General features: G+C 48.9%; 4 protein-coding genes across 4 annotated transcripts; 1 reads left to right on the top strand and 3 right to left on the bottom strand.

The window, feature by feature from the left end:
* The first annotated feature begins 412 nt into the window (after positions 1-412).
* Positions 413-1,480, top strand: LOC6544756 (viral IAP-associated factor homolog). Its single transcript, XM_001972443.3, has 2 exons — positions 413-584; positions 752-1,480. Exons 1-2 carry the CDS (start codon positions 579-581, stop codon positions 1,466-1,468), a joined length of 723 nt encoding a protein of 240 aa, XP_001972479.1. The 5' UTR covers positions 413-578; the 3' UTR covers positions 1,469-1,480.
* A 162-nt stretch (positions 1,481-1,642) lies between these two features.
* On the bottom strand, positions 1,643-2,943 carry LOC6544687 (tubulin polyglutamylase complex subunit 2). Its single transcript, XM_001972442.3, has 4 exons — positions 2,783-2,943; positions 2,554-2,721; positions 2,230-2,495; positions 1,643-2,152 (listed from the first exon to the last, which is right to left on the bottom strand). Exons 1-4 carry the CDS (start codon positions 2,853-2,855, stop codon positions 1,790-1,792), a joined length of 870 nt encoding a protein of 289 aa, XP_001972478.1. The 5' UTR covers positions 2,856-2,943; the 3' UTR covers positions 1,643-1,789.
* Positions 2,944-3,116: 173 nt separating this feature from the next.
* LOC6544686 (anoctamin-4) lies at positions 3,117-9,176 on the bottom strand. Its single transcript, XM_001972441.3, has 13 exons — positions 8,664-9,176; positions 7,757-7,962; positions 7,479-7,660; positions 6,469-7,419; positions 6,263-6,408; positions 5,492-6,072; positions 5,125-5,342; positions 4,895-5,059; positions 4,478-4,831; positions 4,326-4,425; positions 3,865-4,261; positions 3,718-3,808; positions 3,117-3,647 (listed from the first exon to the last, which is right to left on the bottom strand). Exons 2-13 carry the CDS (start codon positions 7,932-7,934, stop codon positions 3,321-3,323), a joined length of 3,690 nt encoding a protein of 1,229 aa, XP_001972477.3. The 5' UTR covers positions 7,935-7,962; positions 8,664-9,176; the 3' UTR covers positions 3,117-3,320.
* Positions 9,177-10,416: 1,240 nt separating this feature from the next.
* LOC6544684 lies at positions 10,417-17,738 on the bottom strand. Its single transcript, XM_026976931.1, has 11 exons — positions 17,675-17,738; positions 17,347-17,612; positions 15,436-17,271; positions 15,125-15,289; positions 14,876-15,055; positions 14,642-14,809; positions 14,402-14,590; positions 14,147-14,329; positions 13,898-14,089; positions 13,243-13,833; positions 10,417-12,828 (listed from the first exon to the last, which is right to left on the bottom strand). Exons 1-11 carry the CDS (start codon positions 17,679-17,681, stop codon positions 10,417-10,419), a joined length of 6,189 nt encoding a protein of 2,062 aa, XP_026832732.1. The 5' UTR covers positions 17,682-17,738.
* Positions 17,739-17,788: the final 50 nt, after the last annotated feature.

Genomic DNA, 17,788 nt, shown 5'->3' with positions numbered 1-17,788 from the left:
TTTGGTAAACAGTTTTGTTGTGTTAATTTAATATTAACTTTCAAATAATCGGCTCATTAAAAAAAAAAATTTATTTAGTTCGTGTTTTAATTAAATTCTGGTCAAATAGCGAAAAAAAAAAAAAATAAAAAATAACCTGTATCCATATCATTAATATATTTTTGTTAAATGTTTAAGGAAAACAATCAACAATCAACAAAATTGAAATTTTTAAAAATTGTCATGTAATTGTAATTATGTCGAGATAAATTCTTGAAACAGTTGATTCGAATTTATAAATAAATGCGCTTATGAACGGAAGTCTTACTATATTTTTAATACAATAAGAATAGTGAAATTCTGATTCTTTTAAATAGGCGGATAATTTTTCGTTTTAGCTTCATGCACGTAACATATCGCTTACGCTACCATCTCTAAGTGACTGTGCGCATACAATGTATCGGTATTCGCTCCAGCCCTGGTCATGAGTCACTTCATGTAGAATATTTCAGTTTTATTTTTAGTTTATAAAACGCTGCATGCGATTTGAAATTCTATAAATTTAAGTAATTTATTTCATCGAATTATAATCAATAAAAATGCAGGTAAGATGGGTTGTCATAAGCAATTGTAGTTATTATCCGAACGACAAAGTTTCTGCAATTGGATAAATATGAATGTGTGTGTGTTTTGATGCATCCAAAAATAAACTCCATATTTGGTATTGAAAATGATGAATGAAATAAAACTCACGTGGCCTTGTTCTCCGTAGGACCCAAACGAAGATACCGAGTGGAATGATGTGCTCCGTGCCAAGGGAATCATTGGGCCCAAGGCAAAGGAGGCGGAGATCACGGAGGATCAGATTCAGAAGCTGATGGACGATGCCATCCAGCGGCGCACAGATCTTCCACTGAATGAAGGGCAGCGGGACAAGAAGATCGATGACATGTCGCTGGACGAACTCGACGAACTGGAGGACTCCGAGGACGAGGCTGTTCTAGAGCAGTATCGCCAGCGACGCATCGCCGAAATGAGAGCCACCGCCGAAAAGGCGCGATTTGGATCTGTCCGCGAGATCTCCGGGCAGGATTATGTGAACGAGGTGACCAAGGCCGGCGAGGGTATTTGGGTGGTCCTCCACCTGTATGCCAACGGAGTACCGCTGTGCGCACTCATCCACCATCACATGCAGCAGCTGGCCGTCCGCTTTCCGCAAACCAAATTCGTACGCTCCATCGCCACCACCTGCATACCGAACTTCCCCGAAAAGAACCTGCCCACCATCTTTATCTACCACGAGGGATCGCTGCGCAAGCAGTACATTGGTCCACTGGAGCTGCGTGGCGACAAACTGACCGCTGAGGAACTGGAGTTCATGCTGGGCCAGGCAGGCGCAGTTCCCACCGCGATCACGGAGGATCCACGGCCGCAGATCAGGGACAAAATGCTCGCCGATCTGGAGGACAAAAGTTCGGACTTTTACTGAGTCATAGCCCAATCATACTTCTCATCCAACTTCGTGATCAGTAGGGTGGGTAAATATTTTAGAATGAATCATCACGTAAAACCCAATCTAAGCCCGGCATTTGGATCTTTTATGCGGATTCACTTAACTAACAAATCAAGCTTTTAAACGTAAGTTTACATTAGTAGACTTCACTTGAAACGTAAATATCCGGTGTTTAGAGCGAATATTATTGATTTACATATTACCCAGTCCTCAAGAATTTTCATGGACGTTTTCATTTCATTGTGTTGTGGTATTTAAGTACCCTCATCAATAAATTGTTTACTTTTCTACTGAAAGTCACTTATGATTTTGTTTGGTACTGCTAGCTGTTGCTTTTGCCACGCTTTTTGGTTTACCTCGGAAAATGTTCGGATCGATGATGTTGTACGGATGCTCGCAGGCGGGATTCAGTACTCGTCCACGTCGTGGCTCGTGCTCCTCAAGGAGATGAGGTGCCAGCAGAAGAAACAGCTGCTCTGTCCAAGAGGGCAGGCCACAGGTGGAGAAGCACAGCTCCCAGTACGGCAATCCCAGGTGCGCTATGGCCATTCGAAGGTATTCACTAAAGGTGTCCGCCAAAAACTGCCAGCTGAGGGTGCTCAGCTCCAGCAGATAGAACTTGGGATTGTTGGAACTCGTGGATTCGTACAACATACACACCTATCAGAGGAATATGAGCCACAAAATATTCCATCAATTCTTGTTCTCTTGCGCCTGGACTTTAATAAACTACCCACCTTGGCCACCTCGTTCACGTTGTTGATCTCAAATATTTTTGACTTGGCTGTTATAATAGGCGTGGCATTGCCCCACTTGTCTTTTCCGGTGGCAATCGGAGCTGGAAGGGATTGTGAACTACCGGTTGCTCCCACCACATCCGAGTTGCTATTGGGCAGAGCCGAATTGCTGGAGTGGCTCGACGTTGTTTCTATGTTCTCCCGCAAAAGAGTCACCTGGAGCAAGTGCGGAAAGTGGATGTGGCCCACGCGCCTAATATCGTTAGCTGGAATTAAAGCGATATATGTACAAAAGAAACCGAAAGCTACCGAGACCCAACTCACGAGCATACTGGTAACTCCAGTTTAGGATAAATCCATCCGACGATAGGTAAAACTTCTTCATATCTTCCGGGAGGTAGACGCAGTGTCTCTGCTCCCAATTAACCACCTGGCAGGCATTCAGGGGTTGTCGTCGCTCCAACGTCACATTACATACCCTCAGCACATTGGCTGAAAATTTTGGAGGACCCAGTCATACACGACTTCAATCTTCTGATGGTTTCATACTCACAGAGGGTTCTTATCAGACCAAGGGTCAAATTTTCATAAAATGCATCTTCTGGCGAGAGCTTCTTGTTCATCATCAAATAATTTATGTCTCAGAATAAATTCTGTTAAATTTACACGTCAGACTGTTTTCCACATATATAGACAAGCTGTCACGGCATAAACAAAGTCATGTCGGATTGGTTGTTGTGGCAACGGTGCGGATGGTTGATGCCTCTGAGTTCAAAGGTAACACATATTAAAGAATCAAAAAATGCTGAATATCAAGAACTAAATACTCACTTAAATGGTGATGCAAAGATTGTACAAACAAAATCTATTCAGTTTTCAGACAACATTGAAAATAATTTATTTACATTACTTATTTTGCGATTAACCAACAACTATAAACTGTGGAGCTTTGACGACAATTACACATAAAGTACCATGATTAAATGAATTGGTAAAGGAGACGAGTATTGGTATTTGAATGAGGATAATCTGCTGCTGCTGCCTCATCTCTTGTTCTGATCCTGGGCCTCACTCTCGGCCTCTTCCTCGTGTCAGGAAACCTCCCAAACCGTGGATTCCACAGACCTTCGTGGACGGGCGGCCACCTCCACGTGGGCGTCCAGTCCATCGCTTAGCCGACTGAAACGGCGTGCCCAACTGCCTCGGGCAGTGACCGTGCTGCCGCCCATTGACGCCCGGTTGCTGGTGTCTCGGAACAGACTCATAATGTCCTGGCTGTCGCCCTGAGCCCGCTTGATGCCGTGCTGGTACTTGGCCTCCTTGGCCAGCAGCTGCTCCCGCTGCATTTGGGTCTTCACTTCGGATGGAACATCCGGAATGATAAACTGCATGATGCCAGTTATCACAAATACCACGTGCTGCAAGTTCGAAATACTCGTATTAGTTCATTATCGTGGGATATATGGGATTGCTATTTATGGGACCCACCTCAAAAACCACCACGAAAGCCAAGCGGGCAGCAAAGACATGCCAGTAATGGGGACTCAGTCCATAAGGCTCGTAATCCTTTGGGCCATTTCTGAATGGATGCAAGTCAAGTGGTGCACAACCAAAGGTGTAGTTGTAAAAACCTACCTGTAGCCCCGATATTGGCAGGTGTCGGGATCTTTTTCGCTAACCGAGGCACCCCACTCCTCCTTGTAGTCCGACGTATTGAAGATGGACAGCGAGTGCTCGATGTAGCCAGCCAAAGTGTGGGTTTCGGAGTAAACAAACTTGTACACCATTCGTGGTATAAAATCACTCGTGTAGGCAATCACAAAGGCGTTCGAAACGACGGCCGTGTAGGTGATGATCCGAAGAATACCGTACCAAGCTCCAATGTCCTCAACCCGCTCCGCCAGGGGACGTCTGGCCTGCGTGACCATCTTGTAGGCATCCAAACGGATCTCGGCCACGTTGTTCAGTAGGGCAAACAGCGGTGCCAGTGGAAAAGCAGCCACAAACAGAGTAACAAAGCCGTATTGAAGAACTGGTGGCAGTGGAGTGGGCTTAACAATTATATATGGATATCAAATATACTATAAGGTGCTCACTCATTTCCAGGTACTCATCGAACAGGGCCAGGCGTCCTGGATCCTGCATATGGTAGTCCTGCTCCCAGGCCATATGCAAATGTGACTCATCCTTGGTGGCCTAAAAAGATCTTGATTAACATTCATTTCAATGTACCCTTACCACTACCCACCTGCTTGTGCTTCCGCTGACGCCACCAGTTCCAAAACTTGGGAAAAAGGTACTCCATGAAGTTGTTCCAGCACTGTTTGCCGACCATTATGATGGCCAATTGGATGCACAGCTCGGATAAGCAACCCGCCGGATCGCAGATATCATTCTTCAGCCGGAAGAACTCACTTTTGCGTGCCTGATCATCTCCTGGATAATCAAAGAACCGTCCCTTGAAGAATGCAATATATATGAGTGAAGAATAGAAGTTCATGAACTCGAAGAAGAATATCTTGAAAGTATAGGAGTCCTCGTATTCCGTGTGTGTGCGCGGATTCTCCAGATTGGTCAGTTTGATGGCCATGCGGTGGTAGATCTGGAAGGTACATGTTTTTTATTTGCTAGTTCTGAATTGCACAATCCGCAAATGTGGCCCTACTCGTGTTAGTATCATAATGACCACCAAATTGATTAGGGCAGCCGTGACACTGGTAAAGAGTTTGGCGTGCTCCTTAACAAAGAACCCGCCTCCTCCATAAATAACAGACACCAGGGTTATGCGATACAGAATGGTGCCCAGCACGGCAGAGAGGACCACAGATATCTGCAAATAGTGCGAAACTCTATACTCGTATATCGTAAAATTAAATATAACCAATAGTATCTCACCATGAAAAGCACTGCACTACCGGTAATTACAAATCGTATGGACCTGTTCCAGGTTGACATGTACGGTTCCTTTTCCCGCGTGACAGGATTCATGCGAAATGTGGTGGCATTCGTCTCAAATTCTGGACGGTTCTCCTCGTCCATATCGACGTTGTGCAAGTCCCACTCCCAGACAAGAACCGATTGCTTGCGTTTCCAAAGCTCCAGGAATGTGGTCGCTGATAAAAGATACAAATGAAAATCAAAACTTTGCTATTGCAAGTATCGCTATTTAAGATTCAATGAGGAAACGATTGAAATTACTTTTAGTAATTTAGAAATAAAATAACAAAGGTACAATTTTAAGCCCGGATTTCACGATACCTACCCCAGAAGGACATGAAGATGGCGAAGAATACCGTCGAGGGATTGTCGAAGAGATAGGTGAGCCGTGAAAAGAGGCACGATTCCGAGAGTCGTTGGTAGCTGCATGCCTTGTCGCAAAGTGGACACAAAGTAATGTTCCCCGTGCCGTATTCATTGCAAATCTCCTTGCTGGGCGTGTTGTCCTCCGACTCCAGAGTGGCCAGTCCGTAGATGAAGCAGAGGGTGCCCACCACGGACGGATAGACGAGCATCTCCGTGTAGAATCCCAGCCAGCAGAAGTACAGGGCGATCTTGTCGCCGAAGTACTTGCGCACCAGGCACAGCGGCTGCTTCTTGTACCACTGGGAGGGATGGGCCCACGTCTGGTAGAGAACCCGGCGGTCCAGCGAGATCCCGCTGGAGTGCGGTCGATCGTACCGCCCCTCGTGCAGCGGGAAGCAGCCCAGGTAGGTGCCGTCGTTTATCAGCCGCCGGATGCCGCTACGGTCGCTCTCGTCGAAAGGGGTGCGGATGAGCACCTGCATCACCATCAGCGATCGTTGGGCACTGGTGAAGGCAGTGGCGCGGTCCTTGACAATAAACCTGAAGTGGGCGAAATAAAATGTCAAATAAATTATTCATTTGGTACAACTATATGACGAGATATATTGATATACACGTATAATTAATATTTAATTTAGTAGGCATGTGTTTCGGAATCATGTGCTTGGAAATCATAAAAACTTGGCAATTTAAAACAAATGCATCTAATTTTTTAAACCAGTCCACTTACTGCTCCTCCGGATTGCCATTAGCTGTTGCAGCCTTAAATGTAGTCTCTCCCTCCAGAAGGGTTTGGTCCAGCTGAATCTTCTTGGTCAAGCGCTGCCACACATTCTTCCAATATTGCATATTCCTAAGTACAACATTCTCCTCGTCCTTTAAATAGGAGTTTTCCTTCAGATAATTTGTAATTGAATACCATACCGAAATGCTCACCCAAGATGGTTTTACGGATATGGTGATGAATCTTCTCACGGGCAGCTTCAGATTCATGACCTCAGCCAGTCGTGTTTCCAGCCGCCATGGCAGATGGATCTTCAAAAAGAAGGTCTTTTCATTGAAGGACTGCGACTTGTCCTCCAGCTCGACCTCGAGTCCCTCCTTCATGAGGTTCTCCATGAAGGAGCGTCGGTTATCGCGACGCTTGGCCTCCGCCTCAGTCATGACGCCCAGGTCCTCCTCCTCCCAGGCCAGCACCATGTCCACTTTCCGCCTGCCATCTCGGAACATCAGTGACTCCGGATCCAATCCCTCCCTATCCTGTTTGCTGACCCTTCTCTCGTCTCCAGACTCGCCGCCCAGGCTGTTGCTTTTGCTGGCCTTCCGACTGCCGTAGTAGCTTCCACTTACGGAACTGGTTGTGTCCGAGGCCTTTCTTTCCGTGGGAATAAGTTGTCGATAGCCGAATTGGTCGGGTAAAACGTTGGAGTGCGAGGACTCCATTATCTCATAGGACTGATTCACTCGGTCGGCGGAGCCCAGCGTGGGACTCAAGTTCAGACCCAAGTTTCTCCGCATGGCGGTGCCAGGTATATCCTCCTCATTATTCCCAACTATCTTGGGCCCAAAGGCCTGCGTGGGACTCGGTTCCGCGGACTCCGCTTCCAGATGCGTTGGCAGTGGCATGGCTATCGAGTTGGATTTGGGGAACAGGGGATTGCCATTGCTGGTCCGCATCACCGACGAGTTTAGCCACTTTTCCGTGTAGACAGCCGATCCGGCCCGGGCCCGACTGGCACTTAGCTTGGATTTGGGCGGAATCGGAGTGGCGGGCTTGTTTGGGTTTTCCAACGAACCATTATGGCCCCCCTGGCAGCTATAGGCGTTATCTATCGGATCCGATTCGACTTGCCTTGGCTGCAGATCGGAGTCAATTAAAGCCCCCTCCTGTCGTTACACATTCAAGGTTCAGTAGCCTGGAAATGCTAATTCAATGTCAAACTCACCCCGTATCCCATTAATCTTCCTGCCACAATGCCACTATCCTGGCTAAGTCTCCGTGGTCGCGGCTTGGTCTGACTTCGGCGGCTCATGCGCTCGCTCTTGGCGGGACTGGACATCACCTGCCTGGTGGTGGACGGTTCTGGGGATTGTCGTGGGCTTCGCAGCGTTGGCACCGAAAGGAATCCTGAAGGGGGAATGGTCCAAGCCATCGGTTGAGTAAGAACATTTCATAAGAACCATTCCATACTATAACTTAGGAACGTTAATAGTTGCTACTCACTGGGAAACTGAAAGACCGACTGCTCGCTGAACCTGTCGCTCTCCCGGGCTGCACTACCAATAAGATCCTCCCGTGAGTTGGACTCCGTTATGGGGGCGGTGCTCTCATCCTCGACGCTGTCGATGCGGATCTGAAAGATGTGTGACCTCTCGTCGGACCTTCCTTCTTGACTGCTCATCGTCTTCTCTCTATGGCGTCATGGAATTCTGTGGATGGGCGGCAGGTCATATGGGGCCACTTTCTAATTTGGCCTAGTTTGGAGCACCTGCTCCGTTACCCATGATAAACTATTTAAAGTGACAAGTTCGGAAACTTGCGGGGAGCCATTCGTGGACTGTCATTCAAGACTTGTCGTAGCAGCGCATACTTTCATACTTTCATACTTTATCCCCCGATATTCCAATGGGTCCAATGGGTCCAATGGGTGCATTAACTATTCATGTATGTTTATACTACTGGCCTCGGGCAGGCCGTTAATTTATACCCTAAGAGTATTTGTATCTTCATTTGCAAGCGCGTTCCAATCAAAAGGTGAACTCGGGCACGCATTTGACATTGACCCGTGGAAGGTGTTTGTATAGCCCGACAGGGCTATCATTGGTTAGCAGTGGGTTCGTTGGGAGAAACTAGAGCCATTGGGACTAATGCCTTCACATTTGCTTTAGTGCATTGTGGGAGCGAGTCCAGTTGGGTCGCCAAATGGCCAAATGCTTAGTGGGGCAGCAAACTTGTTGCTACGAGTGGTGACCACTTTCCCAGGCGGGCGAATGACAATAGTTCTAAATAATTGCCCTAGATTTGGTATTGGGATATGTGTAGTACCTGTAGTACCATGTGTGGATGTGGCAATGTGGGTGCTGGTCAGTGGATTGCCGTTGGCCGACAGACAAATAAATCCAACTCGTACCTGGATCACTAATAAGCGTGCGACGGACGTCCTGGAAATGTCAGCGTTCGTTGGCAGTTGTGAAAAGTCCCATGCCATTGAAGTAATCACAACAATTGAAGGTTTATTGATTTGCTCCTGTCGCCTTCAAGCACTGCTCGCATATGGATAATCGATTATTGATTGCCGTTTCTATTCACATGCAGCTGGGGCTCACTACTTTAATTGTTTGGTATCGCCTTATCACTTTCGCAATAAAGATCGCTCAACTTAAGATCTGCCGGCCACTTCACTCTGGCGCAGAGTTCACAGCTCGAACTGGCCCACTATTATTGATTTTGTGTGGCTTGTAATTATTATCTTTCAATCAAGGTTCACATTATCCAAGCACACGCTCGCACGTCCATCCTGACCACTTCCAGTGGCCATTTACTCTGACCCTATACGCTCTGCTCACGGCGTACCGCTCACCACGACGGCTCCCGACCGATTGACCGACCAGGAGCTATGACCCTCTGGCCAGGACAGTGACACTCAGGGACAGATAGCTATTCACAGTACGAGTAGTACTCGTGGTCGTGCCTCTCGCGATGGGTGGTGGACTTTTGTGGGAGGAGGACTGATTGTACCTACGTGGAAGCCCGTGGAGGCGCATATTAAGTGTCCGGGTCCTATGGGACTTTTCAAGGTTCGGTTAAACTATAATTCATCTGAGTGGTAAATCATCTGAGATCGAAAATAATGCATATACAGTCGAATGCAAGTATACTTGGATAGAAAGTACTATATCCGAAACGCTTTAATGATGGCATTTTAATGATTTAAGCAATGATGATTAAGCTAGGACGAAGTGATGCCATTATGTTATAGAACTTTCTGCTCATTTGAAAAAGTACCTTTCCCATTACAATCTGCACTTTCCCATCACTGACCAAACCAAAGCTCACACCCATTCTAAAGAGGTATGTGGCACATACGGACGCCACTTTTAACACGAATATCCTATTAATATGGTATTTGACTCGCTGTTGCACGAGGTTCTTCGTGATGACTTTCTAATTTTAAATTAGGCCGACCACCGAGCCCGCGTATTCTGACCACAATATTGATAGTTGTGAGTGACGTAGTTATTCATAGGGTCCTACATAGGTCCTATATAGGTCCTATGGTCGTCATGGCGTTTTGACTCCTATACATGGAATAGAGGTGGAGAGGTTGACCTATAGACAACATTTACTGGTGGCTCGAATGAAGCTATCCCCTGGGAACCCTGAACAACGCACCCTTCATGATTACCCGGTCAAATTCGTGACCATAAAAATAGAGTGGTTTGCGACTTTGTCAGCTACTCGTATGGTGTAAGTACTATTATTGTGTGGCTGTGAATCTATTTTGATTGAATGCACGTCATTAATAAATTCAGAACCCTTGCCGTATTTGGTTATTTTCGGGGTAGGTACGTGCTGATTTCGACGTTGGTCGGTCTCCTTTGTTTTGGATTGACAATTTCGTTTAGTTAGTACAATACAAGTGAGATTCCAGAATGAAGCTAGGCAGTTGACATTTATTGGTCTTCTGTGTTGCGTCATGAGCTCAAATTAGAAGTCTTTGGTCAGTTTATGTGGCCTCCTATAGCAACATACTCGTATTTAGGGAATTGAGTGCTCTGCCCAGTCGGGTATAATCCTCCTCCCTCATGCAATTGCTTTTTTTAGTAAATGTATTTAACCACCACCATAAGATAGACTTAACTTATTAGATCAACATCATTCATTTAACCCTGATTATCGGCGATGATAACGTCGTCTGCTTCACTTTTACACTGTTGCAGGACATCCACTTCGCAGCTGCTGGTCACCCGGCTGAAGAACTCACCCTGGGCGCACTCGCCGTCGATCTGCTGGCCATGAACGCAGGTGAAGTAGCCCCGGCAGTTGTCCGCATCCCGTGCCAGTTGTCCGTGCTTTCCGTTGCAGACTCCCACTCTTTCGCCGTTCTCCAAGAGGCAGGTTCCATCGCTTTGTCGACAGATTCCCAGAAGGCTGTCGAAACTCTCGCCATTGCGACATCGCTGGGAAACGGGTTCATCGTCCTCGCAACTGGTATACCTTCGGCAATCACCCTGTTCCGCCACGGAGGCACCATTTCCGATGACTCCACATATGCCGACAAAAGAGGTGGGTGCATCCTTGCAGCTTCCATTTGTAACTGCGCTCTCCTGTCTTCCAGGTTCTATCTGCCGCAATTGTAAGGGACTTTCTGTCTGGTTATTCCCATCAGAGGTCATCTCATAGGGCTGACACTGCTGCAATGTGGCATTGAAGAAGTGGTCCGTATAGCAAAGCTCATGCCGGAGTTTCCCAGAAACGCAGAGGTAAAAATTATTACAGTTGGCCGGATCGAGCATTATATACCCATGCTTGCCTTCGCAAACCACCGGATCTGGAGGCACGTGCTGGTTGTTGGGTTTGTCATCATCATCGGGTACTGATTCCACCAGCGGACAGGAGCCGTCATCCGTAAGACAGAGTAATTGCGCCGAATCGAAAAAGGAGCCTGCAGCACATCGCTGAGCAGTGGCCACTCCTCCGGCACAGATAAAGTACCGAGTGCAGTCTGTCCGATTGGCCAGGAAGGTGCCGTCCTGCAGGTCGCCACAGCTATAAACGTAGCTTACGTTTCCATCCAGGTGACCGCTTGGACACGGCTGTACGGCCTGCGATTCCGGTTCGCACATGGACAGCACCGGATTAAATTGATGTTGTAGTGGGCACTCAACGGGAAAGGCTAGTCCCTTGACACAGGCGTAGTACAAATTGCAGTACCGCTCGTGAGGTAGTTTAGCTCCATGAAGTCCGGAGCACAATCTGGGTGCAGTTTCCGTGTCATCCTGATTGGGAACATTTCGACACTGGCCATGATCAGCGCGGCAAATGGAAAGCAAACTGTGGAAGTACTGACCCTCATCGCATTGCACTAGACTAGTTCCATTCCGGCGGGAGCAGCTGTAGTAGGAGCGGCAATCCTCCGGATGAGCCACCAGCTTGCCATCTTCTTGTCCGGAACAAATCGCCAGCTGGCAGGAACCATCATTCGGTCGGCAGTATCCCTGGGTGGAGTCAAAGAAGCTGCCAGAGGAGCAGCTCTGCAGGATGGTAGGAACTTGTTGCAGGCATAGGTAAAATCGAGTGCAATCTGTGGGATCGGGGACACTAAGCCCATCCATTTGACCCACACACCGGTTTTCCGCAGGAAGATCCCTTAGCTGAAGTTGGCACTGCGACTGCAACTGACACTTGTTGCGATTCCTAGCGAAACTGTGCCCCTTCAAACAGCTGCCCAGACGCCATTGCTCTGCCTCACAGTATAGGAATCCCTGAGAGCAGTTGTTCCCGAATTGAGCCTGAAGTTGCCCCTCCTGGCAGATGCGTCGCATCCCATTGTCTTGACAGCTTCCATCGCTGGGCACACAGCCCAGCATGGGTTCAAACTGTTCCCTTTCCTGGCAGCGCCTCCTCCTCCACTGGCCACCCGAGCACAGTTCGTAGCTGTGGCAGCTGCCCACCACGGATCTGCTCTCTCCGTTGGAGCAGTTTCCTCTCCGCTCTGCCGGCAGGAAGCACATCCCCGCATCATTGGGCAGGCAGTAGTTGTGCTGCCGACTGAAGTACATGCCCAAGGGACACTGGTGCAGCCACCAGGAGTTGTCCAGGCACATCAGGTAGCTCTGACAGCCGCCCGCCAAAGAGGGACGCACTGCCAGGTGCTGGCAATCTTCAGAGGTATTACCAGCTTGCTTGCTCATCGCCCAATTGCAAATAGTTTGATTCCTGTCCTGCTCATGACCCCGCGGGAATGGCAGACACGATTCTATCAACGAGGAGTAGTAGTGCTGTCTCGGACAGTTGCGCAGTCGCCATTTGCCGCCGGAGCAGCGGAAGTATTGCAGGCAATTGCCGCTTTTGGCCGGAATCGTCAGGGATTCGTTGATGCTGCTGCAGGTCGGTACATGGGATACCCTTGCGTAGGCGCAGACCAAGTCATCACGCGGTTCCAGGCATCTCTGCTGCTCCGGATTGTAGTATCGCTGGTCGGAGCAAGTGCGTCGGCGCCAGTGACCATCGACGCACACCTCGTACTGGGAGCAGTTCGCTGGTACCGAGCGCTTCTCATCCGAGATACATGTCTGGAACGGAAGAAGGAAAATGGAAGATAAAATCAGCCCAGTTTATCACACACAATAGTGAAATATTGAATTTCGTTAGCCGACTATGCCCTTTACATCAAACTTTTAGATTTTTTTTCTGAAAGACGGCCATATCCACATGTTCCATTCTATAGCCACACAAATAAAAAGCCGAAATGTTTGTAATTCATCTCTTTTGAATTTATTGTAGCGCATATATGGTTAGGGTTAGAGTACAATATTGGGTATTAATACGTATAGAAGTGGAACAAGCGGAACATTCACAAACAACATAACTCATAAATAACAACTAAGGTCGTAGGATAATGTATATAAGAGTAAATAGGCAGCTAGCTCAAGGCTGGCCTAGAAGAGTTTTGGAAAGAATTTCTTGAACAAGTTCAGGGACCTTACGTTTTCCTCCGACTCCACGGAACGCTTCTGGATGCTGTGGCTGTCGCAAGTACCGAGTTCCGGAACAAAGGTTTCGCCCTCACCGCAAGGATGATAGGTGACACTAACGCGCCTCGTATCGTCACAGGAGCAGAATCCGGACCTGGTGTTTTCGGCGGCAAAAGGCTCGTATTGGCCCCGCCTCAGGCACTCCTTCAGGTTGCAGGAGATCATAGCCGTGGCTTCCTTCTCGGCCTCGACCACACAAGTTCCCGCACTCGAATCGTAAATATGTTCATCCGCACAACGGATGAAGGTGGACACGCCCACATCCTGGCAGCTGCAGTATCCATTCGTCGTATTTAATGCTGCAAAAGTGGAAGTGGCGCGACTGCCGCATCGTCTGTCATCGCAAAGGCCGAACTGACCGATATTGGCGGCAGAAAGGCAGGTTCTCCGAAAACTGTCATAGCTCTGGTCCCTGAGGCACCTCTTGAACACAGGAGCTCCGCTCACGCACAGGCAGAAGCCTTCAGTCGTATTCAGAGCCGCGTATGTTTTGTACTCATCCGAGCTGTCGCACTTACCCGGCTCACAAACGGACACGGATGCCTAGGAAGTGTTTAGAAAGTGAGCGAGTTATTTATTTATTTAGCAGCTGAATCCTTTTACTTACAGCCTGAACTGCGCAGCGTCCCTCCTGCTCATCGAACACCATTTCGGGGCTGCAGTGTGCCAAGGCCACCACCCCCATCTGGCAGTAGCAGAAGGCAGCATTTTCATGGCCGCCCGCGTTTTTTGGGAAGGGCACGTTATTGCCCAAGGTGGCGCATAGGTCAGCATCACACAGGGCGCGCGCACTGGCATCCTGAAAATATTACTACATTAACCCCAAGTATCTGGATATCTGGCGGTAATTTCTTACCGCAACCGCTAGGCAAGCTCCCATGGTGGGATCAAATTCCTCGTTTTCCTCGCATGCCCGATAAGTGGGAAGGCCGCCAATACAATAGCAGAAGCCATCCGTTCCTTCGTTGGGCAGATATGGTGTAAAGTCCGGAGTGCTTTCACATTTTTGAGCATTGCACTTGCTGGCAATACAAGGATCCTGGAGGGAAAAGATCAGTTTTTAGGGTTTTTAATATCTGTATCTTTTAAATCGAAAACTGGCACCACCCACCTCTGCTTCCGTGCAAATATTTAGATATTCGTCATAGACCTGACCTTTGGAACAGGTTTTATAGATGGGGCAGAAGTTGTCGCAGTAGCAAAATGCGGAGGGATCACTCGAAACAGGGAAGGTACTGTACTCCAGAGCGTCCTCGCAAATATCGGCATCGCAAGCATTCACAGGGCATGTGGTTTCCTCCTGCAAATATAAATTAGAGGGGCTTCAAACACGGCATTAACGATGGCTTACCCCAGTGGAGATGCAGGCACCTAGCTCGGCATCGAATTCGGCGTTCTTCGGACAAGTTTTGTACTTGGGAACCTCGGCCACGCAGAGACAGAAGCCATCGGTACCCTCATTGGCCGGAAAAGTTGAGAAGTCCGTCTTTCCTACGCAGCCATTGGCGCAGCAACGTGGCTGTAAGGGTATTTGGAATACATAATGAACTCATGTCTGTATTTTCGGACATTTCGGACGGCTCACATCTGGCAGTGGAATGAGGACGCACTCGAGGTCCTCGCTACTGAAAGTGTAGCCAATGGGACAGGGAACTGAGATGGGATCTCCAGCGCGGCACAAGCAGAAGCTGTTCTGGTCCTCGAAGTCCGGAGAGACGTAGAAATCCAACTTGCCGGTGCAGACCCGGGGATCGCAGTTTCCGGACTGTAATAGGGAATGAAGGGATTGTTGTTGAAAACATGTAGGTCGCCACATTTGTCGCCGACTACTTACGAAAGTGCAGGCTCCTTCAGCTTCGTCGTAGAACAATCCGGCTGCACAGGACTTGATATATCCACCATCTTCCTCGCACAGGCAGAAGGTCGAGGAATCCTTGTTCTGAGAAGGATACGTCCAGTTCAAAGTGGTAGCGTTGCAAACGGTCTGATCGCAATCGGTCTAAATTTGTTGAAAAGAACAAGGTGTTAATTGATGAAGACCAGATGATGACAGAATCACTTCTGTTCCAAGTGATACTTAGGGATCTATTCTCAGGGAGTATTGAAGACGAGTATTGTTGCTGTCATTTAATTGGCTTAACTTACGCTGGGTTGGGGCTGGCATATGCCCAGGTCGATGTATACTGTGTTGGCCGGGCAGGATTCTATAACGGCCTCGTGGTCAAGGCAGACGTAAAACTGGCCATCTTCTCCGGCGACTGGGTAGGTGGTTCCATCACTGGCGGTGGCGCACTTTTTGGCGGAGCACTCCACGGTAGTGGAGCACTGGCCGGTTGCTGAATCAAACGCCTCTCCAGAGGCGCAGTCCACCACTTGGGGCACTCCGTCCGTGCAATGGAAGTATTTGGTACAGATGGGATGGGCCACGTTGCTGTCGCCGTTGCCGTTGCCGCCGCAGGAGGTGCATGGGTTGATGCACTTGCCAGTCACATCGATGGCACACATACCATCGGCATTGTACCACTCACCGGATCCGCAGGTGTGCTTCGTGGCCTGGCCATTCCAGCACGTAAAATAGCTGGTGCAGTCGATCGCACTGGCCATCTGGTAGCCATTCGGCTTGTTGGAGCATATCCAGCAGGTGGCCTTGGTGTCCGGAACACAGGTGCCGCTGGAACTCTGAAAGACATTGCCAAAGCCGCACACACCTTCCACCAACTCTCCGTTCTCGCAGATCAGGTACTTATCGCAGTCGGTCGAGTGACCTACAATGGCTCCCTGCTTGATGCCTCCCTCGCAGGTGCAGTCCTCCACGCTCCTCTTCTGGCGCGACCCACTCGATCTGTTCTCCGGGCAGACATTGTCGGTATCCTCGCGGCAAATGCCAACGGAGGCGTTGAAGTAGGTGTTACTGCGGCAAGTGCCATCCTGCCACTGGCCATTGATGCAGGTCTGGTAGGTCCAGCAGTTCTTTCCACTGGCTGGAGGGTCTCGGGCATTGCACTTGCTAATGGCAATAGCGGTTGAAGTTGTGGGACGCTGTGTTGAGGTGCCCGATGCATTAATGCACACATTGTTCACATCCACTTGGCAGCAGCTCAGAGTGGCATTGAAATAACTGCCACTATCACAGGACACGGAAGTCCAGTCGCCGCTTTGGCACTTGAAGTACTTGGTGCAGTCCTGGGGATCCACTTGAGCATCTCCCTCCGTGCAATCCGCCACGCAGCAAGTGTTGTCTGCGTCAACCTGACAAACACTGAGCGTGGCATTGAAGAAGTTACCCTTGCCGCAATCCCCGGCCTCCAGGACACCATCAATGCAAATGAAGTACTTGCGACAGTTATCTTCGTCGGGAATGAAGTCGGCGTTCTTTATATCACCGCAATCGCCGGATGCCGGAGGCTCCGTGGTCACCTCATCACAAGGTTCAGTGGTGGTGGTTGTGGAGTCATCGCATGGTGCCTCCGTAGTGCAAGTGCCGGGAACACAACCCCAGTTGTTGTCCTCAAAGTAGCTTCCTTCGGGACATTCTTGAGCGGTAGCCGTATTGTTGAAGCACACATAGAACATGGAGCAGTTGGACTTGTCGGCCACAGAGAACCCATTAGTCTGTCCAATGCAGAAGTTAACCCAGCACTGGGAGTTTCCTTCATCGACAGTGCAGGCATCAGCTGAGGTGTTGAAGAAACTGCCTTGGGGACAAGTCTGAAGAGTGGCCTCTCCATCGGAGCACTCATAGTAGCTACCGCAGTTCGCCTCATTGGGCAGATATGCACTGGTGGTCTGATTAATGCACAGGTTCTGCCAGCACGTGGTGCTTGTATCCGGTACGCAGGCAGCCTGGGTTTCATTGAAGTAGCTGCCCAAATCGCATTTCTGTGGATAGGCATACTGCTCGTCGCAGATGAAGAACTCGCCACAAGATCCACTCTTGGCTATGTAGGCTCCGTTCACCTCGGTGGAGCACACGTTGGTGGACTACAGAAGATCGGGTAGAAGTTATTTAGAGGAAGCGATAAATAAAATGGGACTGAATAAAACTCGAAAACCTACATCAGCAAGTGGAGCTATAAGACTCAGCTTGCACAGACCTCGTCCTGCGGTAATGCACTTGCCATTCTTGGGATTGTACTCCTTGCCCGGCGCACACGTCACCATGCGAACAGCGTTCTTGGTGGTGCAACGGTAGTAGGAGGAACAGTTCAAGGGCTTGGGCCAGTGCATCGGGAGCTTCCTAGTCCTCCGGTAGATACATTCAGGATCGGCGGCTCCAACTAGAGCAGCCACTGCAGTGAGTGCCACCACAGTGAGCAGAGTAGCTGGATACGAGAAAAGTAGAAACTAGAGTCCTGGTTACTCTTGGGGCACCACACACACTCACCTTTCATCTTGTCCACTTATTTTATTCCTCTTGTGATGATCGAGATGTACTCCGCATAATTGCCAAAAAGTTGCTGCCTTTTATATACCTCATTATTTTGGACTGGCAGACTCT

Source organism: Drosophila erecta, unplaced genomic scaffold, assembly GCF_003286155.1.
Source record: "Drosophila erecta strain 14021-0224.00,06,07 unplaced genomic scaffold, DereRS2 tig00000021-arrow-pilon, whole genome shotgun sequence".
NCBI classification, from domain to species: Eukaryota; Metazoa; Arthropoda; class Insecta; order Diptera; family Drosophilidae; genus Drosophila; species Drosophila erecta.
This window is presented reverse-complemented; position numbering and strand designations above follow the sequence as displayed.

What these genes read in the sequence shown, in the direction of transcription:
- LOC6544687 (XM_001972442.3), bottom strand. Translation starts at nt 2,855, where the DNA reads ATGATGAACAAGAAGCTCTCGCCAGAAGATGCATTTTATGAAAATTTG. An exon ending in CTGGAGTTACCAGTATGCTC is followed by an intron (nt 2,496 to 2,553) that starts GTGAGTTGGGTC and finishes CTTTAATTCCAG; the next exon opens with CTAACGATATTAGGCGCGTG. An exon ending in ACGTGAACGAGGTGGCCAAG is followed by an intron (nt 2,153 to 2,229) that starts GTGGGTAGTTTA and finishes TTCCTCTGATAG; the next exon opens with GTGTGTATGTTGTACGAATC.
- LOC6544686 (XM_001972441.3), bottom strand. Translation starts at nt 7,934, where the DNA reads ATGAGCAGTCAAGAAGGAAGGTCCGACGAGAGGTCACACATCTTTCAG. An exon ending in CGATGAGTACCTGGAAATGA is followed by an intron (nt 4,262 to 4,325) that starts GTGAGCACCTTA and finishes CACTGCCACCAG; the next exon opens with TTCTTCAATACGGCTTTGTT. An exon ending in CTTTCGTGGTGGTTTTTGAG is followed by an intron (nt 3,648 to 3,717) that starts GTGGGTCCCATA and finishes TCGAACTTGCAG; the next exon opens with CACGTGGTATTTGTGATAAC.
- LOC6544684 (XM_026976931.1), bottom strand. An exon ending in GTGCCTGCATCTCCACTGGG is followed by an intron (nt 14,591 to 14,641) that starts GTAAGCCATCGT and finishes TTATATTTGCAG; the next exon opens with GAGGAAACCACATGCCCTGT. An exon ending in CCGTGGAGTCGGAGGAAAAC is followed by an intron (nt 12,829 to 13,242) that starts GTAAGGTCCCTG and finishes CTTCCGTTCCAG; the next exon opens with ACATGTATCTCGGATGAGAA.